Below are 24,821 nucleotides of genomic sequence, written 5' to 3' on the forward strand. Positions count from 1 at the left end.
TTCTGTCATCTCCTAGAATAAACTTTATTGTAGTATTCAGACAATAGTTTCTCTAAGTTACGTATCTGAGGTAGTCAGCATTGTAAAAAAATGCTAAAGAAAGAAGTACAACGCTATTTTTAAGAGATAAAAGAAGACATTTTAGTTAAAATATTTTACAATAAAATAATTATGATTATAAATCTCTTTAAATATATACACATTACATGGTATTCTAAAAAGAATGAACTTATTAAAGTTTCAAGCAGATTTAATGCACAAATTCACCACTTTGTCAGCTTAGATTGTAATGTCAGTTTAACATTCGTAAAAGGCTGTGTCAGACTAATGGCATTGTTTTGTGCAAAACTAAAAAAATTATGAAAACCAAATCTCCAAATCCTTCCGTTTCCACAGTAAACAGATAGAAAAGGTAGTTTACACATACGCACACTTACACACACAAACTTTGATTGTATACAGAGGTTAGAATGACCAGCACTAAAATAACCCCCATCTCTACAAAATAATTAATTTCTTGAATGGATGTAGTTTTTGAAAATTACAAATTTTAAGTGCTAGCAAATTGTGCTTTTAGGCAGCCACATGGCCAATAAGGTAGATGTTGTCATAAAGGTGCCCTACAAAATCTTCGCTAATATTCTGTGCAGCTCGTCGCGTATTTCGGATGAATTCCCTTTTTGACATTTTGTTCTTCACGTGAGGGCTTGTTAGATCAATGGAAAGTAGAATCAAAGAGTAACACAGTACGTAAACTGCATCTAGAGAAAAGAGAATGAATGAAAATAATTAAAAAGGAAACTGTGGTCATTAAAAATATTGTTCCCTATCCAAGAACCTTATGGTCTTCATCATCTGGGCTTATAATTTTACACATGTATCTATACACACACATATAACAATTCAAAAGGGTATCCCAGTGAAACAAAATTTAATATAGCAGTTTTCAAATTAATAATGACAGCACATTACCAAATCTCTTAATATTTCTACATTATCCAAAAGTCACTAAGGGCTTTATTCACATTAATTTAAACAGATTCTTGAAGTTTTTGTAAATTAAGGCCAAGATCCTGCTAAAGCTTATCTTTAAATATATAAGTAGTCCCACTGCTGAAACTGGCTCCCCCCCCAAGCAATTAGAAATGCTTGTTAATTCGGTGGAGGCCCAAAATTCCCTCTCATTTCTGTGGGACCATCCACAAGGTAAAACAAAGTGTGTAAGTCTTTGCAAGAGGGAACTTAGAGATAGTACAGAGCTTAAGCACAGACAAAAGTGAAGGAAAGATAACATGAAAATAAACCCCACTTATCAGCTAGGTCTAAAAAAAGAATCTGTATGTTTTGGGTTTTTTTCAACCTGAGTGGGGTATACTGTATACTGAACCCTCCTAAGCCATATTTGTACTTTCAGAAATACTTATTTAGGTGCTGACTTTGGAACTGTTATAAGCAGTAGCATCAGCTGGAAACATAAAGGCTGATCCACTGAATCAAAGCTCTTTTTTGCTTACCAGGGCTAAGGCCAAGCTCTCTCATCAAATCGGGGTTACAAGCACAGAATCTGTGAGAGAACTTTGTTATGAGAGTCTCAAGGTACTCCCCACGCTCCTCAGGAGCATGAATGTGTCTGAAGAACTCTCTCAGTGCATTTGGCAAGAACTGATTTCTGAAGTTGTGCAGCGTCACAAGGTCGTCCAAAACATCTCGCCTGATAGAAAAAAATCCCACATCATTAGAGAAGTTTCTTTCAACTGTTTAAATATGAAAATGTAGGTTTTAAAAATAAAAATGAAAGCTTTAAAATAGTTTATGAGCTTTGTTTTTTGCTGAAAGACAAAGAAAATTATCACTAACAGCACGAAGATAATATAAACACATGTTCTTTGGACACTTACAATAGTAGCCAAATACTATAAAAATACACGTTAATCAGAATTCTAAAATTCTTTACATGCATATTCATGGTCTACATAAAGGCTTAGCTTCCTTTAAACTGTCTGACAAAGCCATTAAAAAAAGACAGTAAAGGGAATAGATTCATGTGTGTCACACATTTTAGTGCCTAAGTAGAAGCTGTTACAGGATTATCTTGTTAAAACCAGGCTTAAGTTAGACAACGTTTGCTCACAAAACCTCTTTAAAGTCTAACTCCATCAGGATGTGATGCTCTCTAGCGTTTCCCACTGCACACAGAAACCTCTAAAGGATTCAGTCTAGCCTACATGATCAGATGTGCAAAAGACACCTGAAGGAAAGCTGGAAGCAAATTTGAAGTGAACCAAAGAATATTTTTGTATGTTTCTCCTTTCTATTAAACATTTCAGTACTAAGAGGGGAGTCTCAACATTTAGAAATCTAGTTTTTAGTGCCTGATTACAATCTGTTTATGAAGGGAAGATGCATGGCAGTAGGGGTTGCTAATATTAACTTGCAATCTCATCTGTTAAATAATTTTGTATTTTTTCTATTGTCAAAAAAATTGATAATCTGAAGCTTTACAGCACAGGACTGTCTGTCAGTGGTGACAACACTACAGGATGACTCCTTTCATTCCTTTAGTGGTACAGGCTGAGGAGGATGAGAAGCAGGAGAGGATTCCTGCTAGAAGCACTGCTGTCCCTATTTAGGTTGTTATTACTGTCCTCCTGTTTCAACTTCACTTGAAGTGAAGTTGGTGCTCCTCTTTCCTGATGCTGCACTACCCCAACCTGAAGGTATCCTGGAGGGCAAGCGAAAGCATTGCGGAGGCAGAAGAGCATGCTACAGCAGGGAGTGTGTTCCCTACTGCAGCTCATCCTGTCTCCAAGAGGATGCTCTACTGCATCTTAGGAGGTGGGCGTGACTTCCATTCGAGAAATATCAGACAGCCAAATGACGGTTAGATGACTCAACATTAGTTAAAAAACTAACATCACCTGGTAAAGTGATAACCACATTTTCTAATTAACACCCCTGCCAGATAGGGAAAAAAGAAACCCAAGTCAAAGAGAGCAGCAAAATACCTGAATGTCATACAGCACAAAGATTACCCTGTGTAGTTTAAATGCTTACTATAACTTCAAAACAATTTATGCCAGAACTGCAAAAATGCAGAAAAAGCAGAGAATGTGAGATTTATTAGTTATAGGTGGTATTTTCAGGGGTTCTTATGAAGTGTTACAGTCACGTGAATACTTGAACTGAGTAACTGTTCAGATTTAGCAGCAGCATTACTTAGTTGCATTTACTTGCATTTTTACATCTTTAAAACTACATCAGTACAAGCAAAATATTGTTGAATGGTCTTGTATATTGAAAACAAACGGGGAATGTCTCAAGAGAAATTCAAATTACCTTTCATCAAGGTAGATTCTCAGCTTCTTCCAATTTAGTGTTCTTGTGCAAAAGATAAACTTAGCTATTTCCTTCGGTGAATCGTCTAGTATGCCCTTGGACATAAAGTAGTTGACTCCCTGAGAGAAAATACAGGTATGTTTAATCTTCATAATGTGTTTAGGATCAAGCATTATACTTGGCAATGTAGGAACATAATCATACTAATTAGTTGGTTTGTTTTTCAGAATGACTCCTCTTCCTCTAAATATCATTTCAACATGCACAATGCACTCTAAAATTATAAATCAAATGCAAAGAAACCATTTATTGTTATGGTTGAGATTTTACATATACTTACAGTAGGAAATTTAAAATTATGAACCCCATAATGAGCATGATGGTTCTTTAATAATTTCTGTACTGTGTAGACTAGTATTTTGGTTTTCATACTTTTGTAATTGTATTTAAAATGCTGTGGGGACCATAACTTTTAATTTCATAACTTTTGTAAATAAGAAAATCTTAGCCATGATGCGTTTAGCATTTAATATCTTTCATTAAAACATTAATGTTCTCACATGTATACAATGTATCACATTCAAATAGATGCATTAAATGCATTTGTTTAAATGTGTAATAATGCAAATAAACACAAGCACGCTGATTTCAAAGCATAGGTAAATATCAACATATATAAATATGCATACACATAAATAAGAGCACTGTGCCTAACATAAACAAAAGTTTTAAAAGAGAGAACAATTGTGTATATTTTATATTCATATTTTGATTTCCAGAAATTTCCACACTTTGTCAAGCACATATTTCTTACAGAATACACACGCCAAACTTAATTTAAAAATATTTTCGTGATATGCCGGATTCTTTCTATTCATTGAAATATTCTAAAGCGTAAAACTATTTTGCTTACGATCTCAGAAACCAAAACTGACCTAACGGATTTTAAAAATATTCGTATTTTTCAACAACACGAATCTAAACTTGAGAAGAACTAACCAACTAGTTTCAATTCAGTTTGGCAAGGGCTGGGAGTGGTTCTGAGCATTTGTTACAAAGAAGTGTTACAATACTTAAGTACAGTATCCCTTGACTATACCATAATGTTGAAATAATGTAAAATATGTAGGACAGGGCATTTCTGCATAGGATAGGATAATGTACCAAGGCCACGACCTAAATCACCTTTAAAATACTTCTGAAATCTTTTTTCATAAATCTTCTGATATCAGACTTCACAACATTTTGCAAGTCTGCCCTTTTAGTTTACATTACGTCTATAAAGATGTAGGGGCAACCTGTCATGTAGTGTATAAACTAACTTCCCAGTGCTTTTCAATTTTCCTTAAAAAAGAAATAAAGGACTGAGTGCAGGTTTGGGAAGTTGTTTTGTGAAGTGGATTAGTAAAGCAAAGTCTCAGTTATAACTATCAAGCGAGAAAGAAGCTAGAATATATGCTTAAGATATTGATAACACAAGTGAAGAGCCAACAAACACCTGTAATATTATCTAGCTGTTTTTACCAGCCCATAATTTTTGCTTATATATTTATAGAAAATAGCAGTCAACAGCATACTTTTTTATTTACCCTTAAAAGACTATTTTATAAAATAAATAAAAATATAAAGGTTTTATTAAAAAAAAAATCCTAGCAATTTTAGGCCCCGATTTTAAGAGGACTCTTTATTTAGGACTGTAATGAAACACGTATTGCACTATAAGCGTGCATTTAAGTCCGAATTAGACCATATTTAAGTTTGTCCATAATATGGACGGACAACATAAGGTTGAGTACTTTCTTGAATTAGAGCTAAATAGGAAACTAAAAAAGGGAGATCAAAACTGTATTCCTTAAGTATTATAGCCACTTATACAAGACTAGCAGCAGAACATCTCCTTTATATATCCTGACTTAATGAGACATGCATTTGCTTCAGTAGTATTTGCTTAAGGCGATACAAACTGAAGCTTGGCGAGGAAGTCTCAGTAGTATTCCTGCTGCAATTATTTAACAAACACTTCTGCAACATATCCAGAAAATACCTGGCAAGTCATAGATGAGGCAGGATGAAAATAACACCTTCTTTAAGACAGACAATGATTGGTTTCCCTGAGACAGTAAATGCCGTAAGTTATTTTCTTCACGCACTAGATTTCAACTCAGTGTAGAATCTTCACCTGATAGCCTACCAAGTCTTTGCAAAGCATTTGTATTCCATCTCTAATTCCCCCCCCCGCCACTCCCCAAATGCTTGACAGTATCTTTCTATGTGAATGCAGTCTCATTATTCATCTTCCTCATCTCCTTCACAAATCAACACAAATATTTGAAGTAAATATACTTTAGCACATGCCATCATTTTTACTTGCTTTTTACTTCTTCCTAAGCAACCACAAATACTTTGCAACAATAGAAACATGATTTCTCTTTAAAGTTCTTAAAATTTGGTTCACAGCGAATGAAATTTATTTACAAGATTTATGGCATGTCATCGAATCTGCTTTTTGTAACACTGTAAACACTGCCTGGAATTCCTCTCAGAACCCACACTTCAAATAAATCAGTTTTGGTAGCTAAAACGGTCGCTTGTGGCAGGTATACTAGCTGAAATAAGTAGTTTTACACACTATTAAAATCTATGCTAAGATTATTAATCAGTCATCTGGTGATTCTCTAAGGAAACATTTGACTGAAGTCAGGCAGGCCGATCTGTGCCACTGTCTACCAGGTCTGATGAGGTCTTTTTAACACTTAGGAAACATTGCAGGATGAGCACACACAGTATGTTCCTCCAATTCTTATTTAGTGGAAGAGTAGTTAGGTGAAGAGTACAACAGCCAAGATTTCCAGTAGCTCCGTGCTTGCCTAACTTATATGAGGACCCTGCTTTCCACTGTAATGTTCTTAGCATTAGAGAATTAGGAAAGATGCCTTAAGGATACCTTGCCTTTGTGGCAAGAACGTTACCACTGAATTTCAGACAGCTCTGGATAAAATTTTACTGCATTAGAAGTGTTATTTGCGTATGTAATTCAAATCAACAAGCATAGCCATCAACTAATAGTAACAACAAAAACCATTTGTTTTATTTCAACATGTTTTTTACAGTTGTTCCTTTTTTCCAGACACACAGTGCCTGTTTTACCAACCTATTCTATTACAACCCTGGCACCCCTAGCTTGCTTTCTACCTGTTCCCAAGAGACTTTGCATTCATTTGTATCCATACAGGATATCTAAAATGGAAGAGTTTTCTCTTTCAGTTCCATTTCTGTATTGATTTTCTTCCCTGCTAAGAGTACTTTCAGAACATTTCAGCAGTCAATATTAAAACTTTTGTAGTTGCCTTTGTTTAGATGTCTGTTTACATATGCATACAAAACAAACCAGATATATTCTAAGTTAACTGTATAAAAATTTTGGAATCGGTATTCTTTTACACATATACACAATTTCTCTTTTTAGTATTTAAATGGAATTGTTTGCAAAATCAGAATTGGGAGACAATGAAGCTTTTTACTTAATGTGCATTTAAAAGTAGTGCAGGAAAATATATGACAAATACATTTGTCAATAAAGACAAATTTCACTTAATATTTGAAGTTTCGAATTCCACATAAATGGTTGTATACATGCTCTATTTGCTTAGCTTTAATAGTTTTAAAAGGTGACTAAATAAATCACTAGTGGGATATTAACGTTTTTAGGTAATTTATATTTCTGTGAGTTATATGCTTTTACATTTTGGTAGGATTATGTAAGGAACAACAGAAAATGCGGATTTCTTTCTAGTCTGTACTGTATTAAAAAAAGATGATTTTCATCACCAACGAACCAAATCAAAACATTCTTAAATAAAAGCTGAGGAAATATAGGAAATCAAGCTTAAATACTAGATTAATTATTTAGATAAATTCTTCGGGGGCAGTAACTGTCATTTTATTCTGTATATACAGTATCTGGCATAGTAGGGCCTCAATTTCTAATTGGGGCTTCTAGGTAACATTATTAGTAAATATTAATTAGACATTGTGCTGGTTTGGCTGGGATAGAGTAATTTTCTTCACAGTAGCTTGTATGGGGCTGTTTTTTCAATTTGTGCTGAAAACAGTGTTAGTAACGCAGGGATGTTTTTGTTACTGCTGAGCAGTGCTCACACAGTGAGTGGGCTGGGAGGGGGCACAAGAAGCTGGGAGGGGACACAGCTGGGACAGCTGACCCCAACTGACCAGAGTGATATCCCACACCATATGATGTCATGCTCAGCATGTAAGGCTGGAGGAAGAAGGAGGAAGGAAGGGACATTCAGAGTGATGTCTTCCCAAGTGACTGTTATGCGTGATGGAGCCCTGCTTTCCTGGAGATGGCGAAACACCTGCCTGCCCATGGGAAGGAGTGAATGAATGCCTTGTTTTGCTTTGTTTGCGTGCGTGGCTTTTGCTTTACCTGTTAAACTGTCTTTACCTCAACCCATGAGTTTTCTCACTTTTACTCTTCTGATTCTCTCCTCCATCCCACTGTGAGGGAAGTGAGCAAGTGGCTGTGTGGTGCTTGGTTGCTGGCTGGAGTTAAACCCAGGCAGACAAGTATGGTATTTTTATTCTCATTTTTCTAGGGAAATGCAATGCCTTAATTTATTTCATGGTGCATCTTCTGGAAGAAAATGCACAGTACTGATGTTATATTTTCTAACAGAAATTTTTAAGATTCTTTGCCTAAGCTACGAATCAAGTAATTGGTGACAAATGTGGACACAATACAGAACACACATTTCAAACAGTGTCTCCTTCACTGTTTGTCTTTAAAATACAGTCTCAGTGATACACATTTATGATGGCAGAAATCACAAGTAGAACGTGTAAGTATTTTTCATGTTACACAGAATCCATAAATAATAATTTATTTAAGATTAAAGTTCTCTGACTTCAATGTAGACTTTTCAAAAGGTTTCAGCCGCCTGGTTCATTCCAACTTTTTAGATAAATCCCACAAAAGAGCTTCTTTCCTCTACAACATACACATACTTTCAATATTCTTAGGACAAATAAATCAAGCAAGCCAATTCTGAGATGTATTAATAGATCACTATGAAATAGGATAAGTTTTAAAAAAAAATTCATTAGAAGTATACCTCACAGTAACTATTCCATCGTCTAGACTATCTATAATTAAAAGACAGGTAAGGTAGCTTTATGCAAGTGGCTAACAATTCATTTATAATCAAGAAAAGGTCAGAAAACTGACCTCCCTGGCAAAAACTAAGGGCAGTTGGTAATGAATGAGACAATCAGAAGAGTAGAAAGCCAGGCTTAGTATAAGCACTGCCTTAGTATCCTTTATTGTTATTATGCTACATAAAGGAAATCCTAACCTTGTTGTCCCAGAGTTTCGGTACAATCCAGATTCCAATAGCAAAAAATTCCATAAAAATAAAATGTTATTAAACAGAATCAGTTAGGATTGTTCTCATTAAGAATGAAACAAAAACTAGACCTTTCCTGATCAAATGATTCTCTTTTCCACCTTCAGTTCCAATTTTAACTACATAGCATAGCTCCATGTAGTACACTTGACAAAATATTTTGTAGGGAGTTAGAAACAGTATACAAAACAGGGGGAAATAACTACTGGTTGCTTACAAATTCTGAGTCTTAAGTGTATGAGATATGAAATGAGCACTGCATGAGAAACATTTCACATACACCATACGCTCTTTAGAATAAAATACAGCAGAGACCATGTAGGCAGATTAAATAACATAATATTAATATTCAAGTGTTAATACTAACACTAAACCTCCCCTCTCCCCAAAGAAACAAAAACCAAGTTCCAAAATCTTGGCTACAATGGTGCTGCCATATGAAAAAAAACCCAAAACAACAAACAAACAAACAAAAAAGAGAAACCAAACATGCACTGGAGGTTTTTTTTCCGAATTATGTGTAATGTGATTAGGCACATCCTTTCAGCAGAATGTGAGCACCTGCTATGAATTATGCAAGCTCATGCACACAATCAATACATTAAGTTACAGCAGATACCACAACACCATGCACACAACAATGGCTAACCAGAGAATCCTACCACAAAGTGTGTAGATGCTCTTCCCTACCCCGTGAGCCACCGCTAGCTCTGGAGCTGTTGCTGTGGAGCCTGGTTACCCATTTTCATGACATGGGCGGTGTCCTTTGGAGAATCTTGCTCCTGTGGCTGTAAGTATTCCTATTTTTATAGTAATTTGATCAGGTCTGTTATCAAATGTAAAGCAGAGTTTGGCAGGAAATTCGGAGACGCAATTTGTAATAGTGGAATGTCATATCATATATTCCAGTCACAATGTCCTTATAATAATAATAATAATTCTGCCAATATCACAGTCATAAACAATAAAAGCAATAGTATCTGTGAATTCTCCTGAAACTCAGGCCCTGAATAATTCCTACCAGGCTATGGTGCTCCACAGGGAGAGAGGAACAGAAGCCCTCAAGAGATATCCTGAGGTTCTCATTTCTCACTAAGCCTGAAGCAGACTGTTTGTTCTACTACTGTAAAATATAACCATAGTGAACCCAGAAGAAGTAAGTGTAGCATAATAAATTTGATACCCAATTTAGTATACTATAAGGTATCTCTAATTTGCTGATCTTAATTTCCTTTAAAAATAACAGATTTTTTATTCAATGCCTCTTATGAAGACTCCAATTGCTTTAAACCTACCAAGATTACTTTAAATTAGGTTGGAATGTAACAGCATATTATAAACTAAGATATTAAGTGAAAAATTATGTTAAAACAAATTGAAAGACAAAGAAGAATTTGGGTGGGTGGCAAAGCTGCTACCAATTAAAGCCTGATATATTCTTGAAAACACATTTAAGTTACCTTAAATTGCATTTCATTTGAAAAGCTTTGCATTTATTACTAAATTCACTAAAAGCCTGCTGAAAATCAATGTTAATCGCTCAAGCGGCAAGGTGCTGATAAGATGTCTCAGCAGTGCATACCACAGTTCAAGGCAGAGCTCTACCAGAGAAATTACAAAATACTGTAATCTGCAACTAATAAAAGTAGGGTGTTTCTTTACCAAGCAGGATATGAGATAAAACAAGAATTAAACAAAATCACATTCGTGTAATGATTCATATGACTGATTTATTTCTGTCATCCCATGGTCACAAGTTCATGTCTTCCATATCACATCAGCAGAAAAAACTACTGGCTCCTAGAAGTATATCTTTTTGTGTCTCTTAACCCTTTTCCTACTTTGGATTTATTCAATTAACACTTCCTTGTGTATGGATAAATATATGCAAGAAGTTAATCATATTTTTCATTCAGTACTGTGTACCTTCTTTTCCTAGGAAACATGAAGCAGGAGTCTGGTTTTGGACACAAAAGACTGTCAGCTTGGGTGTTAACTGTGTATCTCCCAGGCAAAAGCCATCTCCTCTCAAACTCCTTTCTTCTTTGAAAGGTGACAGTGAAAGCAGAAACTGACGTCTTCAGTTAGTTACATGAATCAATAAATGGAAACCTTTTAGTGTGACATGGGGGATTTTTTTAAAATATGGTGTTATATACTATAACGAAAGATTATGTTTATGCATAACAAACATCCACAGAAACCAAACGAAACTGATCTTTAGGACAGTTCAGCAGTACATCTTTTTCACAACATTTTCAAGATTTGCTCCATGATCGTGGAGAGATTTAAAAATCCCTTACAAGAAACCATAATTGTCATAGAAGTAATTTGGTGTTAATTTATACCTCATCGTGCTTTAACTGAAGTAGGATCAAACTCATACTCTGTGGAAGCATTTTAATTTATGTAGGTGTATTATCATCCTTTTAAAATTAACCATTGTCTCTTCAGTTAGGATCTCTGCCTCATACCTAAGTCAATATGTGGTTACGAATTTCTGGCATCCATAGGTTGGACCACTGTACAGAGCACTTAAGAGGCAAGCCATGTAAATGATGTGCACAGGTACCATATGCAAAAAAAGACCAGGATAGGGCTGGAGCTTAGTATTAACCATTCCTACAGTAAAGCAAACACCTATTAAAACTTGGCTTTCAATACGGCTGTACTTATAAAACAACAATCACAATTATTTTAACTGTTTATTACTGTGAGCAACAATTCACTTACCTCATCAGGGTTGGCGTTAAAGGTGAGACTGCCCTCGTCTAGCTGCATATACAATTTTCTGAAAGAAAATCCTAGAGGTGGATTCTTATTGTATATAGAACAGTGACCCCAAGTGGATTTGCACAGCCTATGAAAATAAAATGAGTCTATTATCAAAATTCTTTTCTGTATTTCATATATTTTACAGAGGCAAAATGTAATCAACACTGCAGGGCCAAATATTCAAACTATAGGAAAAGTTAGAAATAGCTTACTTGTAACACTCAGTTATTAAGCCTTTTGCATGTGTGTTCCTAAAGTTTTCATTTATGTGATCATTGTTTTCTTCTCACACGGATCTTGGTGTATTTCAGTGCAATCTCAAAACATATTCCGCTAGGTGGCATCGTAATGACATCCACTCAGCTGAGACCTCTGGCACTCCTACCACCTGAACACTGGACGACTGTGACAAGTTGTTCTGCAGCAGCATGACAGTTTTAAAAATTGGGTTTCTTTTCTTGTGCCCCAGCTGTGCAGTGAGTGGGACACCACATCTGCACAAAATGATGCCATTAACTCACTGCTTTCCCCATCTGTCCTCTTCCACCTGACTGTCCTTTTTTCCAGTCTTGACCACTCCTAATTATCTGATCCAGCCCCATTCCTCTGTATCTTCCATCGCTTCTCAGTTTCTTTCCCTTCTATCCCACCTTGACTCCATATCTCAGGTTCATGGGTTTCTGTCCCATCATCTCAGTCTCTTTGATGACACCATCTGAAATTCCCTTGAACTTTTACTTTCTAGGCACTCCCGTCGTTATCTAGATTCCTTATTGAACTGGTAGTTCTGCTTCAACACATCTGTTTTGCAAAAAATTAGGCACAATGCTTAGGACCCAGCAAGTAGCCACTGAGTACATGGGAGAGGCTGTGTTTTCAGTTCAGGAACCTTGGTCTTATTTGGACTGAGTTCAGAACTGCAGCCACAGGACTTGCCAAAGCCTAAACTCAAAAACATCCAATAAAGGTGCAATATTGAAGGCTAAGATGTCTACAGAGATTATGGGTTTGTTTAGCCTGGAGAAAAGACTGAGGGGGGATCTTGTCAATGCTTATAAATATCTAAAGGGTGGGTGTCAAGGGGATGGGGCCAGACCTTTTCCAGTGGTGTCCAACGGCAGGAGAAGGGACAATGGGCACAAGTTGGAATACAGGAAGTTCCACCTGAACATGAGGGAAAACTTCTTTCCTGTGAGGGTTCCAAAGCAGTGGCACAGGCTGCCCAGGGAGGTTGTGGAGTCTCCTTCCCTGGAGACATTCAAAACCCGCCTGGATGCGTTCCTGTGCCCCCTGCTGCAGGTGTGCCCGCTCAAGCAGGGGGGTTGGACAAGGTGATCTCCAAGGTCTCTTCCAACCCCTACCATTCCGGGATTGTGTGATTATGCAGTTTGAGGTTTTTATTAATTTGCTAAATCAGGACACATTTTCACTACTTTGAACTGAGTATTATTTGGGAAGCTTTTACTAAAAACGGTTGAGCTATTTCCCAAGATGAACTCTGAGGAGAATATGGGATTTTTTCCCCTCTATGTTATGAATATATACTGCATACAATTAAGAAGTTCTAGTATCTTCAGGCTTTGGTCCAGGGAGCTTATTTGTATTTAGCGTGGTTTTGATACCAAGAACCAAGTACAATACAATGCATACTTACTCAACTGCCAAGCTATTAGAAGCTTAGCAGGATCTTCATTAGAATTCCTGTTTCCTGCCAAGACAACAGTCCCCAACCACAGAACAATTGTGACTAAGAAGTTATAATTGCATTATCATACTGCTGAGTTCATAAAGCATGACAGGAAGGGAAGCTGTTTAATTCAAATGCAGCGGAGCAAAGAAATAGATGAGGAAGGAAGAGACACAGAGCACCACGAAGGGAAAAGAAACAGAACTTGAACAACCACCCAACTATTACAGTAATACTATTTACTGTTTATTAAGTTAAGAGGTAAGAATATGTTGTGAAAGAAGATACAAGTTCTGTTGACCATCTACTCTAAAGCTAGGTATGATTTCATGAGTCTTTCCTAGTGTTGTAAAACACCAAATATTGAAGAAAATATTTTTAATTAAATTTTGATTTTATACTATTTTATTTGATAGTGTTCCTTTAGTTTTTTTCCTGGACATACAAACTCTGCATATGTTATATAAATGCATTTCAACTGTTAGACTGCAGAAATTCTACTTGACTCTTTTGCAGAACTGACTTTTTCTTTCCCCTTCCCATCACTGCCACCCAAAACCCATACACTTAAGCTGCTCTAAGGCAAGTATAGTAGCTGAGTTCTCATCCTTTTCTACCTGGACCTTCACCTGTATAGGTTAGTTTGCTCAAGTAGATACTTGTTTGAAGTTCAGAAAAAGAATAATACAAACATTTGAGATGCGCTTTGAGCCAACACAGAAGCAAAGACAAAAGTCTTTGTTTTTTTCCCCATGATAAGTCAAATAACAGATGTGTAGTAATACACACGTATACTTGTATCAAGCACACTTGTGCATGTAGTAATCTCCACTAATACCTGACAGTAGTTAAAAATGTTATTCTGGGTTTCTAAACTATATTCATGTTTCCCCTATACCAAATCTCATTTAACTTAAGAAACCTCTGCTAAGGTTAGAATGACAAAAAGCACATGTTGAGACAAATTTAAAATCTAGTAATTATTTTTACTATGTCCAGGTGATTTTTTTTTTTTTTTTTTTGCTTACCCTTGCCAGAGAAGCTCATCATTAGCAAGATCCTGCCAGACACATGAAGCTAGACAGAGATCAGTTGCATTCAGGTATGACAAAATGGTAAAACTAAGCTCTGGTGGCAGCATTTCCAGGTTAATGAATCCTTCTTGTTCTTTAGATTTTCTTGTCTTCAACAGGTGGTAGATGTCAATGCCTCCTTGGGCTTGTTTGCGATGGGTTGTGTTGGAAACGTTGTTAGTAGCTATCCTCCTACCATGTTCTCTGGTAAGATAGCCTTGTCCGCTGTATCCTTGCTGTTGCAGTTGCTGGTTCCTAGCAACTCTCCAGAGTCCCTGACCCATCTGCGAGCCTGCTGGACATAAAATCCAAATTAAATGTTGGCAGCTATTTATAAATATTTGTAAGACAGCCTCAGCACAAACTAGAAAAATAAAAGTGTAGAAATGATCTGAATAGGAAAACAAAAAAAAAAAGCAAGTTTGGTCAAAGTTATGCTGACGATGTAATCTGCCTCCAGTGGAGAAACTGAATAAATATTGAAAACAAAAGCCATAAAAAACCCTAGAAGATTTTTTCAAAAATGTCTATGCTTGAAGTGTTACAAAATTAACAATAAGCTTCTGCAAACAGTACCAAACATTACCTACGTCCTGTGCAGATTAAGAAGCCTTAACCATCAGAACATTTGGAATTATCTCCACACTTCCCTTAAAATTTAATAAAAATAGCTTATTTAGAGTCAGTGAAGTGCTATACATTTTATAGCATTTTAAGGAGAAACAAAAATGTCCTGAGTAGTGGGTAGCACACAAAATTAGACTCTGACTGACATTAAGACAAAGCTTGACAACTTCAATGGTAATGCATCAAGGATTCAGTTTCTTACTTCTGAGCACCCAAAATATCTTTTCAAGCTTTCTGCACAGTAGCATAAAAACTTCATGATAAGGCTTCTATGCCTTACTTGTCACTGTGTTATTTTTCATCAAACTTTGCTGCAGATGGTAATAAAAAGAACAGATCCTGAATGTTAGTCAGCTGTCAAGATTTCTGAATGCCACAACTCAAATTTCAGGAACCACCTCTACTTACCAAGAGAGAAAACTAAAGTACAAAAAAGCATACTAATTCAACATGGAATGTTGTCTTAATCCCATCACAGGTATTGTATATATGATGATCTGTCTTATTTTTCAACCTTTGTTATAATGGCAGATCACTAAAGTGATCATACAAGGAATCTGCAGGTTCCTGATGCTGACTTTCAAGAAAGAAACACTTATGGCCCTGTCTGGTAGGGTCTCACATGTATTTGAAATTATTTATATTCTATTAGCACAGGGAACTAAAAACGGGGCTTTAAAACTGTTAAATGTTGGCCATGAATGGAAACTGTTCTACATAAGCAGAAAGAAACAAGCCACAGATGTGACTGGGGGGAGGGACGGGGGGGGGAGGAAGGGGGAGAGAAGGGAGAAATTACAAGAAAAAAAAGCATAACTGAGGTGGAATTACACAAAAGACAGGTTCAGCTAGCTGGTGAAGCAGTTATCTACATAAGAATCTATTCAGAGCAAGTTCAATTATTCATTTCTAGATAAGAGCACAGTTGTGAAGAAACAAACTAGTCACATGTATTATACTCAATTTAGTAATATGCAAGCTTTTACATAAATTAATATTTTTATTATCATTTCTTGTGCAGTTATATATTTGGCTTAATTTTTTTTTATCATACAGAGGCACGTTAAACCATGATCAACTGCTGTAAGTTATCAGGCAGGTTTAAAAAAGAAAAACCATACCAAGTCACAACATAAATAGGATATACAATTGGCTGCAAGAACGTATGCATACAGAAGGTATTCTCATTTTCTTGACAGAAGCATAACATTTTTAAAAGTCCCTAGGGCTACCAGTAAAGTTGCTTCATGAGAGGAAGCTATACCACAATCCATTTAAAAAGTAGCAACACAAGGATGAACAGTCTGATGAAAGTGGGTCTTGGTAATTCATGCTGGTATTTGCAATTAATTTATGAAACTTCTAGCTGTAACTAAAATGTATTTCTCCACAAGATGAAGAACTCTGCCTCTATTTTTCATTGCCCAGCTAGATTAAAATATGAGGTAGCAACTTTTCTTAAAGAGACATTGTTAGATCTGCAGTTGCTCAGTGCTGCCTTTTCCTGTTTTTGAGCAACTAAATCTCTCCAAGCAGAAGGAAGTTACTAACCTTCAACCCAAAGGAGGATCACCAAGCGCTATCACAATAAAACCAAGAGCTATGAAATGAATCAGTGGTAGGTGTGCCAGAATTGGCATTTGGGACTACAAGCACAAACCCATCAAGTCGCCTACTGTTCCGATTCCAGCTGCTGCAGCCATTGCCCCTCCTGAGCAGTGAAAAAGCAAACTAAAAACCAGTTTGTGTGGGTAGGCAGTAATAGCCAAGGACTAGAAGGAAGAGGGGACAGTTTCCTAAGGGATGAAAAGAGCAGATAAGGAATATTTCTGAGCAAATACATTTCAGAAAGGGACACTATCACTGCGCTAGAGGATTCAATTAGAATCCTAGAATAAATCATAGAATGGTTTAGGTTGGGAGGGACTTTTAGAGGTCATCTAGTCCAACCCCCCTGCATTGAGCAGGGACATTTTAACTATATCAGGTTGCTCACAGTCCCGGCCATCCTGACCTTGAATGTTTCCAGGGACGTGGCATCTACTACCTCTTTGGGCAAACTGTTCTAGTGTTCCACCACCTGCATAGTAAAAAATTTTTTCCTTATATCCATTCTAAATCTACCCTCATTTAGTTTAAAGCCATTACTCCTGTCCTGTCACAACAATTAAAATAAAGTTCCTGTTTTGCTAGGTACTGTATATGAGCTTGCTGATTTCTTAAGTACAATACTTAGTACAGAGATCTCTCTAATACCTTGGGAGGCTTCAACCAATTCTTCACCTTAGCCCTGAGAGTAAACTGAATACTGCCACCAAGGCATTACACTTTCAAATACGTAGATGCTAAGTTTAGAGGCTGTGTTCATTCTCAGAAGATATCAGATGATCTGAATGACTGAATAATAATGATCTTTCAATTCAACTACATAAAAAGTTTAGGGTTTTGAAAAAGGTAAATGTATACATACACAAATAGTTGTAACTCAAATATAATCTGCATACACGAAGAGCTACACTGACAAAGTAAATACAAAAATAAAGGCCGCCTGAAAATATAGCACTGACTCTGAACAAAATGATAGAATAACCAAACAGCAAAATACTAGTTTCAGGGACAGAGAACCAGGAGCAAGGGCTTGTAATTCCTCCGAATTATTTCAAGTCCTTAACCACTAAATCAACAGAAACCAGCAAGAAAAAAAAAGACATTGCAATATTAAACCATAGATTTTACAAAAGACTAAATGAGACAACCTATTCTATGTAAACTGTGGATGTCAAGTAAAAAGAAAGGAAAGTTTTGTTAAATGCAGAAATCTGTTTGCTGAGGTAACTTTTTGTAAGACAAATAAAGGAATTTACTTTGCTAGCATTTTTGCCAAGTTTTCTGACAGTAGTTTATGTCATTATAAAAAAAACATTTCTATATGCATTTGTTAACTTCCAACTGTTACTAGTATCTTCAGAAGATTTTTTTATTTAGGCATAGTTTAAATAAAAGGAAAAAAAAGAGGAGTAACAGGAAATTCAAGGCTCTGAAGATCATCAGAAATCATAGTGTGACAAGTTGCGTAATCATAATACACCAGAAAGATAAGAGAGAAAGACCAGCAGCATTATCAGAAACAGCTCATAGAAAGGCTGTGCCCAGTCAATTATCAATTGACCTTTATGCTATCAGGTAACATCTGGCAATTTTATAATAGCTTTCAAACCTCTTCAAAGTCAGATTATCTTTCTGTTCTACATGTACTACCTGTAAAGAATTCGGTAGTGGTCATAGAGGACCAAGTTTTCCTGCTTAGCCCCAAATCAAATACACAAATTTTAGTTGACGGTTTATTATCTTCATCGCAGTATTCAACTAGGAGTTCCTGTTCACAAAATACATTCTATTGAGGAATACTGAGCTAACAAGAATATCAACAGTTGTTGGCGCTCACAGGGTTTTTCTCCAAACAAAAAAGCTAACTGCTGTACATCAACAACAACAACATAATCACTTCTAAATTATTTAACACTAGAAGCGGCTCCAAGTCAGAAAAAACCCCACTACGTCATCCAAGAAACTAGACTTCTTATAACGTGCTCCCATGCTTATACAGAAGGTAACACTGCAGAAATGGTTTAAAAGTCTTTTGTAATGTAAAAAATGATAAAAAGTTACATATTTGTTATTTTAAGTACCAACTGAAGAAATTTCAGAGAAGAAACAAAGTGAGACACAAATCAAACCACTCTAGAGCTAGCTGCTGGAAATTCACAAGCTTTAATATGTGTATAGCTATTCAGCAGCGTATATGCCGTTTGCTAGATTGCATCTTATTTTCCTCATCACACAATTACTTTCAGCTTTATAACAATCCAGGATGAACGCTTTGAGAACTCATTCATAAAATAAGATGAGTAAACTCATTGTAATTATAAAGCCCTTTAAACAATGGTGCCCAGAACTATATTTCTAAGTTATTTTGAACATACATTTTCAATCTCCAGAGAGTCCGCTCAAATGTACATTTCCAAACTTACAATTATGTAACTTCATCTAAAAACTGAAACCTCTTGATAGCTCGGCTGTCATAACTATGACAGTAAAAATAACATCAAGCTTGCTTATAAATTGCTGCTCTCCCCTGGCTCTTCCTGGAATCTATCAGAGTCTGATTTCAATTTTAATCATATCTTCTTCACGTTACTTTGTTACTGCATAATAAATTCTTTTGCAGCGTTGAAGAGCATGATAGGAAACTAAAAGCTAAATGTAAGCTAGATTGACGCTTCTGCTTTTGACTGATTTGAAACCAGACTAATGCTGGCTTCTACTTTATTAAATACAACACAGCATACGCTCTCGATACAACCCCCCTCCACGCCACGGTAACCGATCCCTACAGCCGCTGCTTTACCACCACAATTACCCTAAGGGAGGAACGTTCCTTCCTTCGACGTTACCGAAGCCGAAGCTTCGTTCATCGCAGCTGCGTTGGTAACCGAAGCCGGCTCATCCCCCAGCGCGAGCGCCTTCCAAAGCCGACCGCGGGCAGCGAGGCCGGCGCTCCCGGAGGCACGACCGGACCCAGAGGCACAGCCGGTCCCCAGTGCCCGCGGCCGCCCCGGCCGGCGGCAGCGCCCCACAGCCGCGCTCCCACTGCCTCGCCTCCCGAGCGGCTCGCAGCCGCCTCCCCGGGCCGCGCCTCTCCCCGCGGACGGAGCCGGGGCCTGGGCCGGGCCGCCCCCCGCCCAGCGGACACCGGCGGGCCTGGCCCCGCGGGCACCGCCCCCGCGCGCCATTGGGCCGCCCCAACGGCCCCGGCTCTCGATTGGATGTGCCGCCCGCCCGTCCCCGCGGCCGCCCGCCCCGCTGAGGGAACCCGCGGAGGCCCCGTACCTGTGCGAGCTGGGGTCCCAACCGCCGCCGCGACGAGCCCGGCCCGAGTCAGTGCGTGAGCCTCGCCGGGCGGGAAGGGGCTGAGCGGCCCCCGGCGGCGCGGAGCGGAGCGGCGGTGGGAGCCAGGGAGGCCCCACCGGCACGCACAGAGGCCACTGCCGCCCCGTCTCCTGTCTGGCAGGTTTGACGTTTGCTATTTGTTGCTGGAAGTGACGTCACGGCAGAGGGACGGGCGGGAACCGGAAGCGGCGGTTGGGTCTCGCGGCGGCAGATTCGGTCTGTGCCTGCTGGCGGTCGGGGCTCGGGGAGAGGAGGGGGCTCCCGCAGCGGCGCTGGTTGGCGCGAGGGGGTGTCGGCTTCTCTCTTGGGGCAGAGGTCTGCCTCTCCCCGCTCAGGGGCCGGCCCCGAGCAGCCCGGCCTCTCCTCAGGGAGGGCGAGCCCGGCGGTGGAGAGGGGGAGGCCCGGGCTCCGGCGGGGCGAGGGGAGCGGGAGGGCGGGCAGAGAGCCGGCCGCGGCCCAGCTCTGGCGGCTTCGCTTCGTTCGCTTCGGCGCGCTGAAGGGGGTGCTCCGGGAGGGCAGCCGGCCTTGCTCCTGGCAGGGCCGCGCTTTGTTTTTTGCCGGTGTTTCGGTGGCGCCCGGGGCAACCGGCCCGCCACGCGCGGTTCGCCCGTTTGCAAGTGTCCTCTGTGCGAAGTGCAACGTTTGTGTTTGACGTTTTTGCATCTCTGGATAATGATGTGATTCCCCCTCTGCTCCCTGCCACGTGTAACAGAGAAGTCTAAATACAACCTGAAGAAATCAAGTCTTTTTTGTTTGACATTTCAAAGACAGTGTTTACAGTGCTAAGAAACTTGGTAACTTGTCTGTTCTTTTTGGTGATTTTGCTTTTTTTTTTTTTTTGGGGGGGGGCATTTATTAGTTCTTTGAATACTGTATGCAATTTTGAGAGTTCTTGAAACCACTTGCAGTTTTAGGGTATCATTTAAAGCTTTGTTGTACCTGATTCTGTTCTGGGTAGCCAATGTTCTGTAACTGTTCTGTCATGAATTCCTACAGGCAAAAGCTATGTGCCACTTTCTACAGTGTTCACCTTCCCAAGATGTTAAAGTATTTTCTGCTAACTTAACTCTGTTATTTCTATGATATCTTAAGCTATTATGTTTCTAGTGACAGCAGTTGCCAGTTTTTGCATCCAGACGTCCACCCTAGAAAGTGTTGTTGATATTTTTGGGAAACAGCCTACACGATTAGATGAACTCCTGTGAGGGTGTCTTCTTTGAGTATTTGCATTGCAGATTAGAGCTTCATCTCTATGTCACACTCTCCGATACTTGGCTTGACAGCTGATTAAATTGGCAAAACCATAGGGTGGATCACTTTGTAAGGTAATGCTGGAAGGAGAGCTGCCTCAGTTTACAAATATGTGAGGTTAAATTGTCCCTAGCCTTCCTTTACCAATGCGTGAGTGTACTTATATTTAGCATGACTAATAACCCAGAGCGTTATGATTAAAGAGGAAAACCTAATAATTAAACGGGAAGGAAATACTTTAACAAAGGTGGAACACATGTGAAGATTAATAATATTAAAGACTGCTGGTTTAAAGCTTTAAACACCATAGAGGCACAAGAAAAAAAAATCAAAACCAAAAACCAAACCCCTTTGTGAGTGCAAGCTTTTAATAGGTTGGTGTTGATTTTTTTCTTACTATAAGTGAAGTGTGTGGTCAAGAAGTTCCTTTCAAAAAGACTCATTGCTTTAAGGGGTAGGACCACGTAATAAAGCTGCAAAGTGGAGTACCCATTGGATTTGATTTCTGACAAGGCTAGGCATAATCTCTTTGGACCATTTGGGTTTTTTGGTCTGAATCTCACGTCAGCAAGAGAAATGATATAAAATTTTGTATTTTGATAGTATCCCTTCATGTATAGGCTGTGAGGCAATGCCTCTTCACTGCTTGGATTGGTAGGCTTCAAAGTATTTGTTTTCTGAACCCACTGAGTTTGGCAGTTTGCTAATAGACTTTCTCAAGCTCTATCCATCCGTCCAGAGTAGTAAGATGCAGGTCATTTGTTTTCATTTGTGACTTTAAGTGTTGGGCTATCATTCAGGCTGTTCTTTTAAAGCCTGGTGTTGAAGAAGAATTAATATTAGTTCCTTATAAACAAACAGTTGCAAGATACAGTAAATAGTACTTGTATGTTGTCTCTAAATATGAAAGTAGTATGAAGCAATGGAGTTAGGGACAAGGTTCTTAAGATTATTATTAGTATGTGATATTTGAAGATACTGCTGCAGGTGTTTCTTTTTATTCTCTGCCAGCCAGGGGGAGTTCCCAGTATTTTTAGATCTATTATGGCAATATTTACTTATTTATATACTAATTTCTGCAGTCTCCTCTTCCTCCATTTGAGAATTTACTAATCAGTTCTGTTTGGCAAAATGTATTAAAATTGTGAGCATTCTGTATTTAGTTATCCCATTGATAGGTCTGAAAACTGATTTGGATGATGGTGATTTTATGCTTTGCTGATTCTCTTTTGTTGTATGTGTGGGTTTTTTCCTTCCTTCTTTTTTTTTTTTCCCTTTTCCCCCTCCCCTTTCTTGCAGTCTTCAGTTTCCTTGCAGAATAGTTCTGCAGGGACAAAGGCACCTTTTTGTAGTTTGCACCGAGTCCTTAGAAGAGTCCTTCTTCTGTGAAGCAAAACCCACAATATATTACAAGTAGTTCTCAACCTGTGTGTTATAATGTAGAAGCTAAACAGGGTCCGTTTGGTTATCATCCCAGTAAACTTGCACTTATTTTGGGGTATCTACACAGCCTGTTACCCGTTCCCTTCTCCCCCCCCCCCCCCCCCCCCCCCCGGCCACGTGAACAATTTTAAGTGTATTTAATGGATCATCCAAATAGAGAAGTATTGTCTGTGATGAGTTGCTAGTCCTGCCTTCTGACGTTTACATGTCCAAACATTGCTCTTTTGGTCAGTGAGCTTGGGGCCTGGTGAAGAAAAGGATAAGAATTCTAAACTGAAGAATGCAAAAGGTTTTTACTGCTTCTGGAGTTTCCGCTCCTTTGAAATAGTGAAGAAACTTCTTTTCACTCAGGTTTACTGGATTTAAGCCAGCCCTAAATTCTTATATGTTTTCAGATATCTTTAAAGATCTTTGATAGTTGATCAGATTTAGGATTACTACCTGATCCCATTTAGAATGAATGAAGATGATGACTGATATTAATTGGTATTGAACCCTAGCTCTGTGCTGTATTGTAACACTTTGTAAATAGTAGTGTGTAGAAAAAAGGAGCAAAAACCTTTGAATTTCAGTGATAATTCTCTTGGATTTTGTAATTTTTGTGTACATAATTTTTTTTAAGGAGGAGACTGTACTACGTTACCTTTATTTCATAATCTGAAAGAAGAATAGCATTTGGAATGATGGCAACAGGAGACCTAAAAGGAAGTTTAAGAAAAATAGAACAAGGACTTCGCTTGTTAAATTATCCAAGAGATGTGGATTATACAATGTAAGTGGTGGTGTGAATAAATTTATGCTAATACATGATGACAGCAAGATCTGTATACAAGATATGTATAAATATTAGCATTGCACCCAGTGGTGAGTAGGCAGGGCATATGTCTGTGGGAAGTTGGGGTTTCATACATGTGAACAGGAAGGTAAAAGAATGCAGTTTTGCTTCTTTGCGTGATCCTTAGACTAATCCTGAAGTGTATCACTATCTTGCTCTTTTCTTCTGTTGTTTTTCTCTTTTCTTTGATTAATCTCTCACCTTTCTAATTTCTTTATAAGTGCTAGCAAAACTTTCTTCAGGAAATTTTATCCTCTAAAGATTTAAAAAAAAAAAAAGTGTTGAATGTTGAGATGGGAATGCTGGTGGGCTTTAGACCTGACAATATTAAAATTATATGAGGGTCACAAAAGCATTGTTTTGAGCACTTAACAGATAACAGTAAAGACTGATGGATGAGGTATACCAGGAAAAAAATCTTAAAATAAAGGAGATACTTGGGTATAACGTTCGCTATATTAAAGCACCTTTCAAGTTAAATGTTTGAATTCATGTAACGAAAAGGTTTTGTTATCTTCTGCTGTGTAAAATACTTTTGTTTCTCAATAGGTTAGTAAAGGGTGATCCAGCTGCATTTTTGCCTATCATCAGCTATTGTTTTACATCTTTTTCAACTTATATAGCAGAACTTTTGGTAAAGTGTGATGTGGAACTCACAGCAAAGAGCGACTTGCGTTTTATTGAAGCTATTTATAAGGTATCTTTCTTTGTGTTCTTTGCAGAAGAGACATGGTTTTGAGTATGGCCTCATTAAACATCCAGTATGGGTTTTACTAGAAAGTAAAAAATTTTAGGCGATGAATGTGAATTGTAATTCTGTTAGGATTTAAGATGAGTAGTAAGTCACTGTGTGGCAAGTCCTTATTTAGATTGTCATGAAAATAAGGGTGGATGTTGTTAGCCAGATTTCAATTCTGAGATGACTGCAGAATCAGTAATATTCTGTGGAGAATGTGGAGAATATTGAAATATTTATTACACAATAGGTTTTATAGAAGTGACCTCAGAAGAAATCATAACCAAAAAATCACAGCAAACTTCAATAATTATAATGAAAACACAGTTAAGAAATAGTTATTTTAAAACACCATACAAAATTAATATACAAAGTCCAATTCTTAATAGTTTATAAGTTGGAATCAAATAAAATTCTTAACTGAATGAAAATAATTTTGAACTATCCTTAAATATATTGATAAGCACATGTTTGTAAAAGTTGGCTGGATATATTAGCGAGTATTAGCTTATTCAGACTAGTTTACCATCTGAGGAGGACAGAGACTCCTTTACAAAGAGGATCTCTGAGAGCCTTACTTAGCCCTCTGATGCATTTGCTGAGATTAATGCAACTTTTTATTATGCATTTGCTTTGGAAAGTTTTTATTTAACTTTTAAAATATTAATATCTACAATCATTTATT

General features: G+C 37.9%; 2 protein-coding genes across 13 annotated transcripts in view; one reads left to right on the plus strand and one right to left on the minus strand.

Moving 5' to 3' along the window:
• On the minus strand, positions 1-19,947 carry FBXO8 (F-box protein 8). 4 transcript variants are annotated; one of them, XM_075091153.1, is made up of 6 exons: positions 19,812-19,947; positions 14,250-14,589; positions 11,493-11,619; positions 3,337-3,455; positions 1,515-1,711; positions 1-761 (listed from the first exon to the last, which is right to left on the minus strand). In XM_075091153.1, the coding sequence occupies exons 2-6, from the start codon at positions 14,576-14,578 to the stop codon at positions 574-576; spliced, it is 960 nt and encodes a 319-aa protein (XP_074947254.1). In that variant the 5' UTR covers positions 14,579-14,589; positions 19,812-19,947; the 3' UTR covers positions 1-573. The 4 variants fall into 4 exon arrangements, with proteins under 4 accessions (XP_074947254.1, XP_074947255.1, XP_074947257.1 ...); XM_075091154.1 differs by having other exon boundaries at positions 14,250-14,586; positions 19,812-19,946; XM_075091156.1 differs by lacking the exon at positions 19,812-19,947 and adding an exon at positions 19,342-19,618.
• The window catches only part of CEP44 (centrosomal protein 44), a 14,563-nt gene continuing 9,595 nt past the window's right edge, over positions 19,854-24,821 (plus strand). For 3 of the 9 annotated variants that reach the window (XR_012660329.1, XM_075091144.1, XM_075091149.1), the window contains exons 1-3: positions 20,750-21,196; positions 23,188-23,337; positions 23,950-24,097. Coding sequence is in view for 8 of the 9 variants with exons in the window: in XM_075091144.1 (XP_074947245.1) it covers positions 23,246-23,337; positions 23,950-24,097 (240 nt within the window). In the remaining variant the exon portion in view is untranslated. The other 6 variants (XM_075091148.1, XM_075091145.1, XM_075091151.1 and 3 more) reach the window with 6 other exon arrangements.

The sequence above is a fragment of the Phalacrocorax aristotelis genome, chromosome 4, assembly GCF_949628215.1.
Source record: "Phalacrocorax aristotelis chromosome 4, bGulAri2.1, whole genome shotgun sequence".
NCBI classification, from domain to species: Eukaryota; Metazoa; Chordata; class Aves; order Suliformes; family Phalacrocoracidae; genus Phalacrocorax; species Phalacrocorax aristotelis.

Excerpts from the sequence above, each read along its gene's own strand:
- FBXO8 (XM_075091153.1), bottom strand. The coding sequence starts at position 14,578 with ATGGGTCAGGGACTCTGGAGAGTTGCTAGGAACCAGCAACTGCAACAG. Across the intron at positions 1,712-3,336 it reads AGAATCTACCTTGATGAAAG|GCGAGATGTTTTGGACGACC; the intron begins GTAATTTGAATT and ends TTTTTCTATCAG. Across the intron at positions 762-1,514 it reads AGAGCTTGGCCTTAGCCCTG|ATGCAGTTTACGTACTGTGT; the intron begins GTAAGCAAAAAA and ends TCTTTTCTCTAG.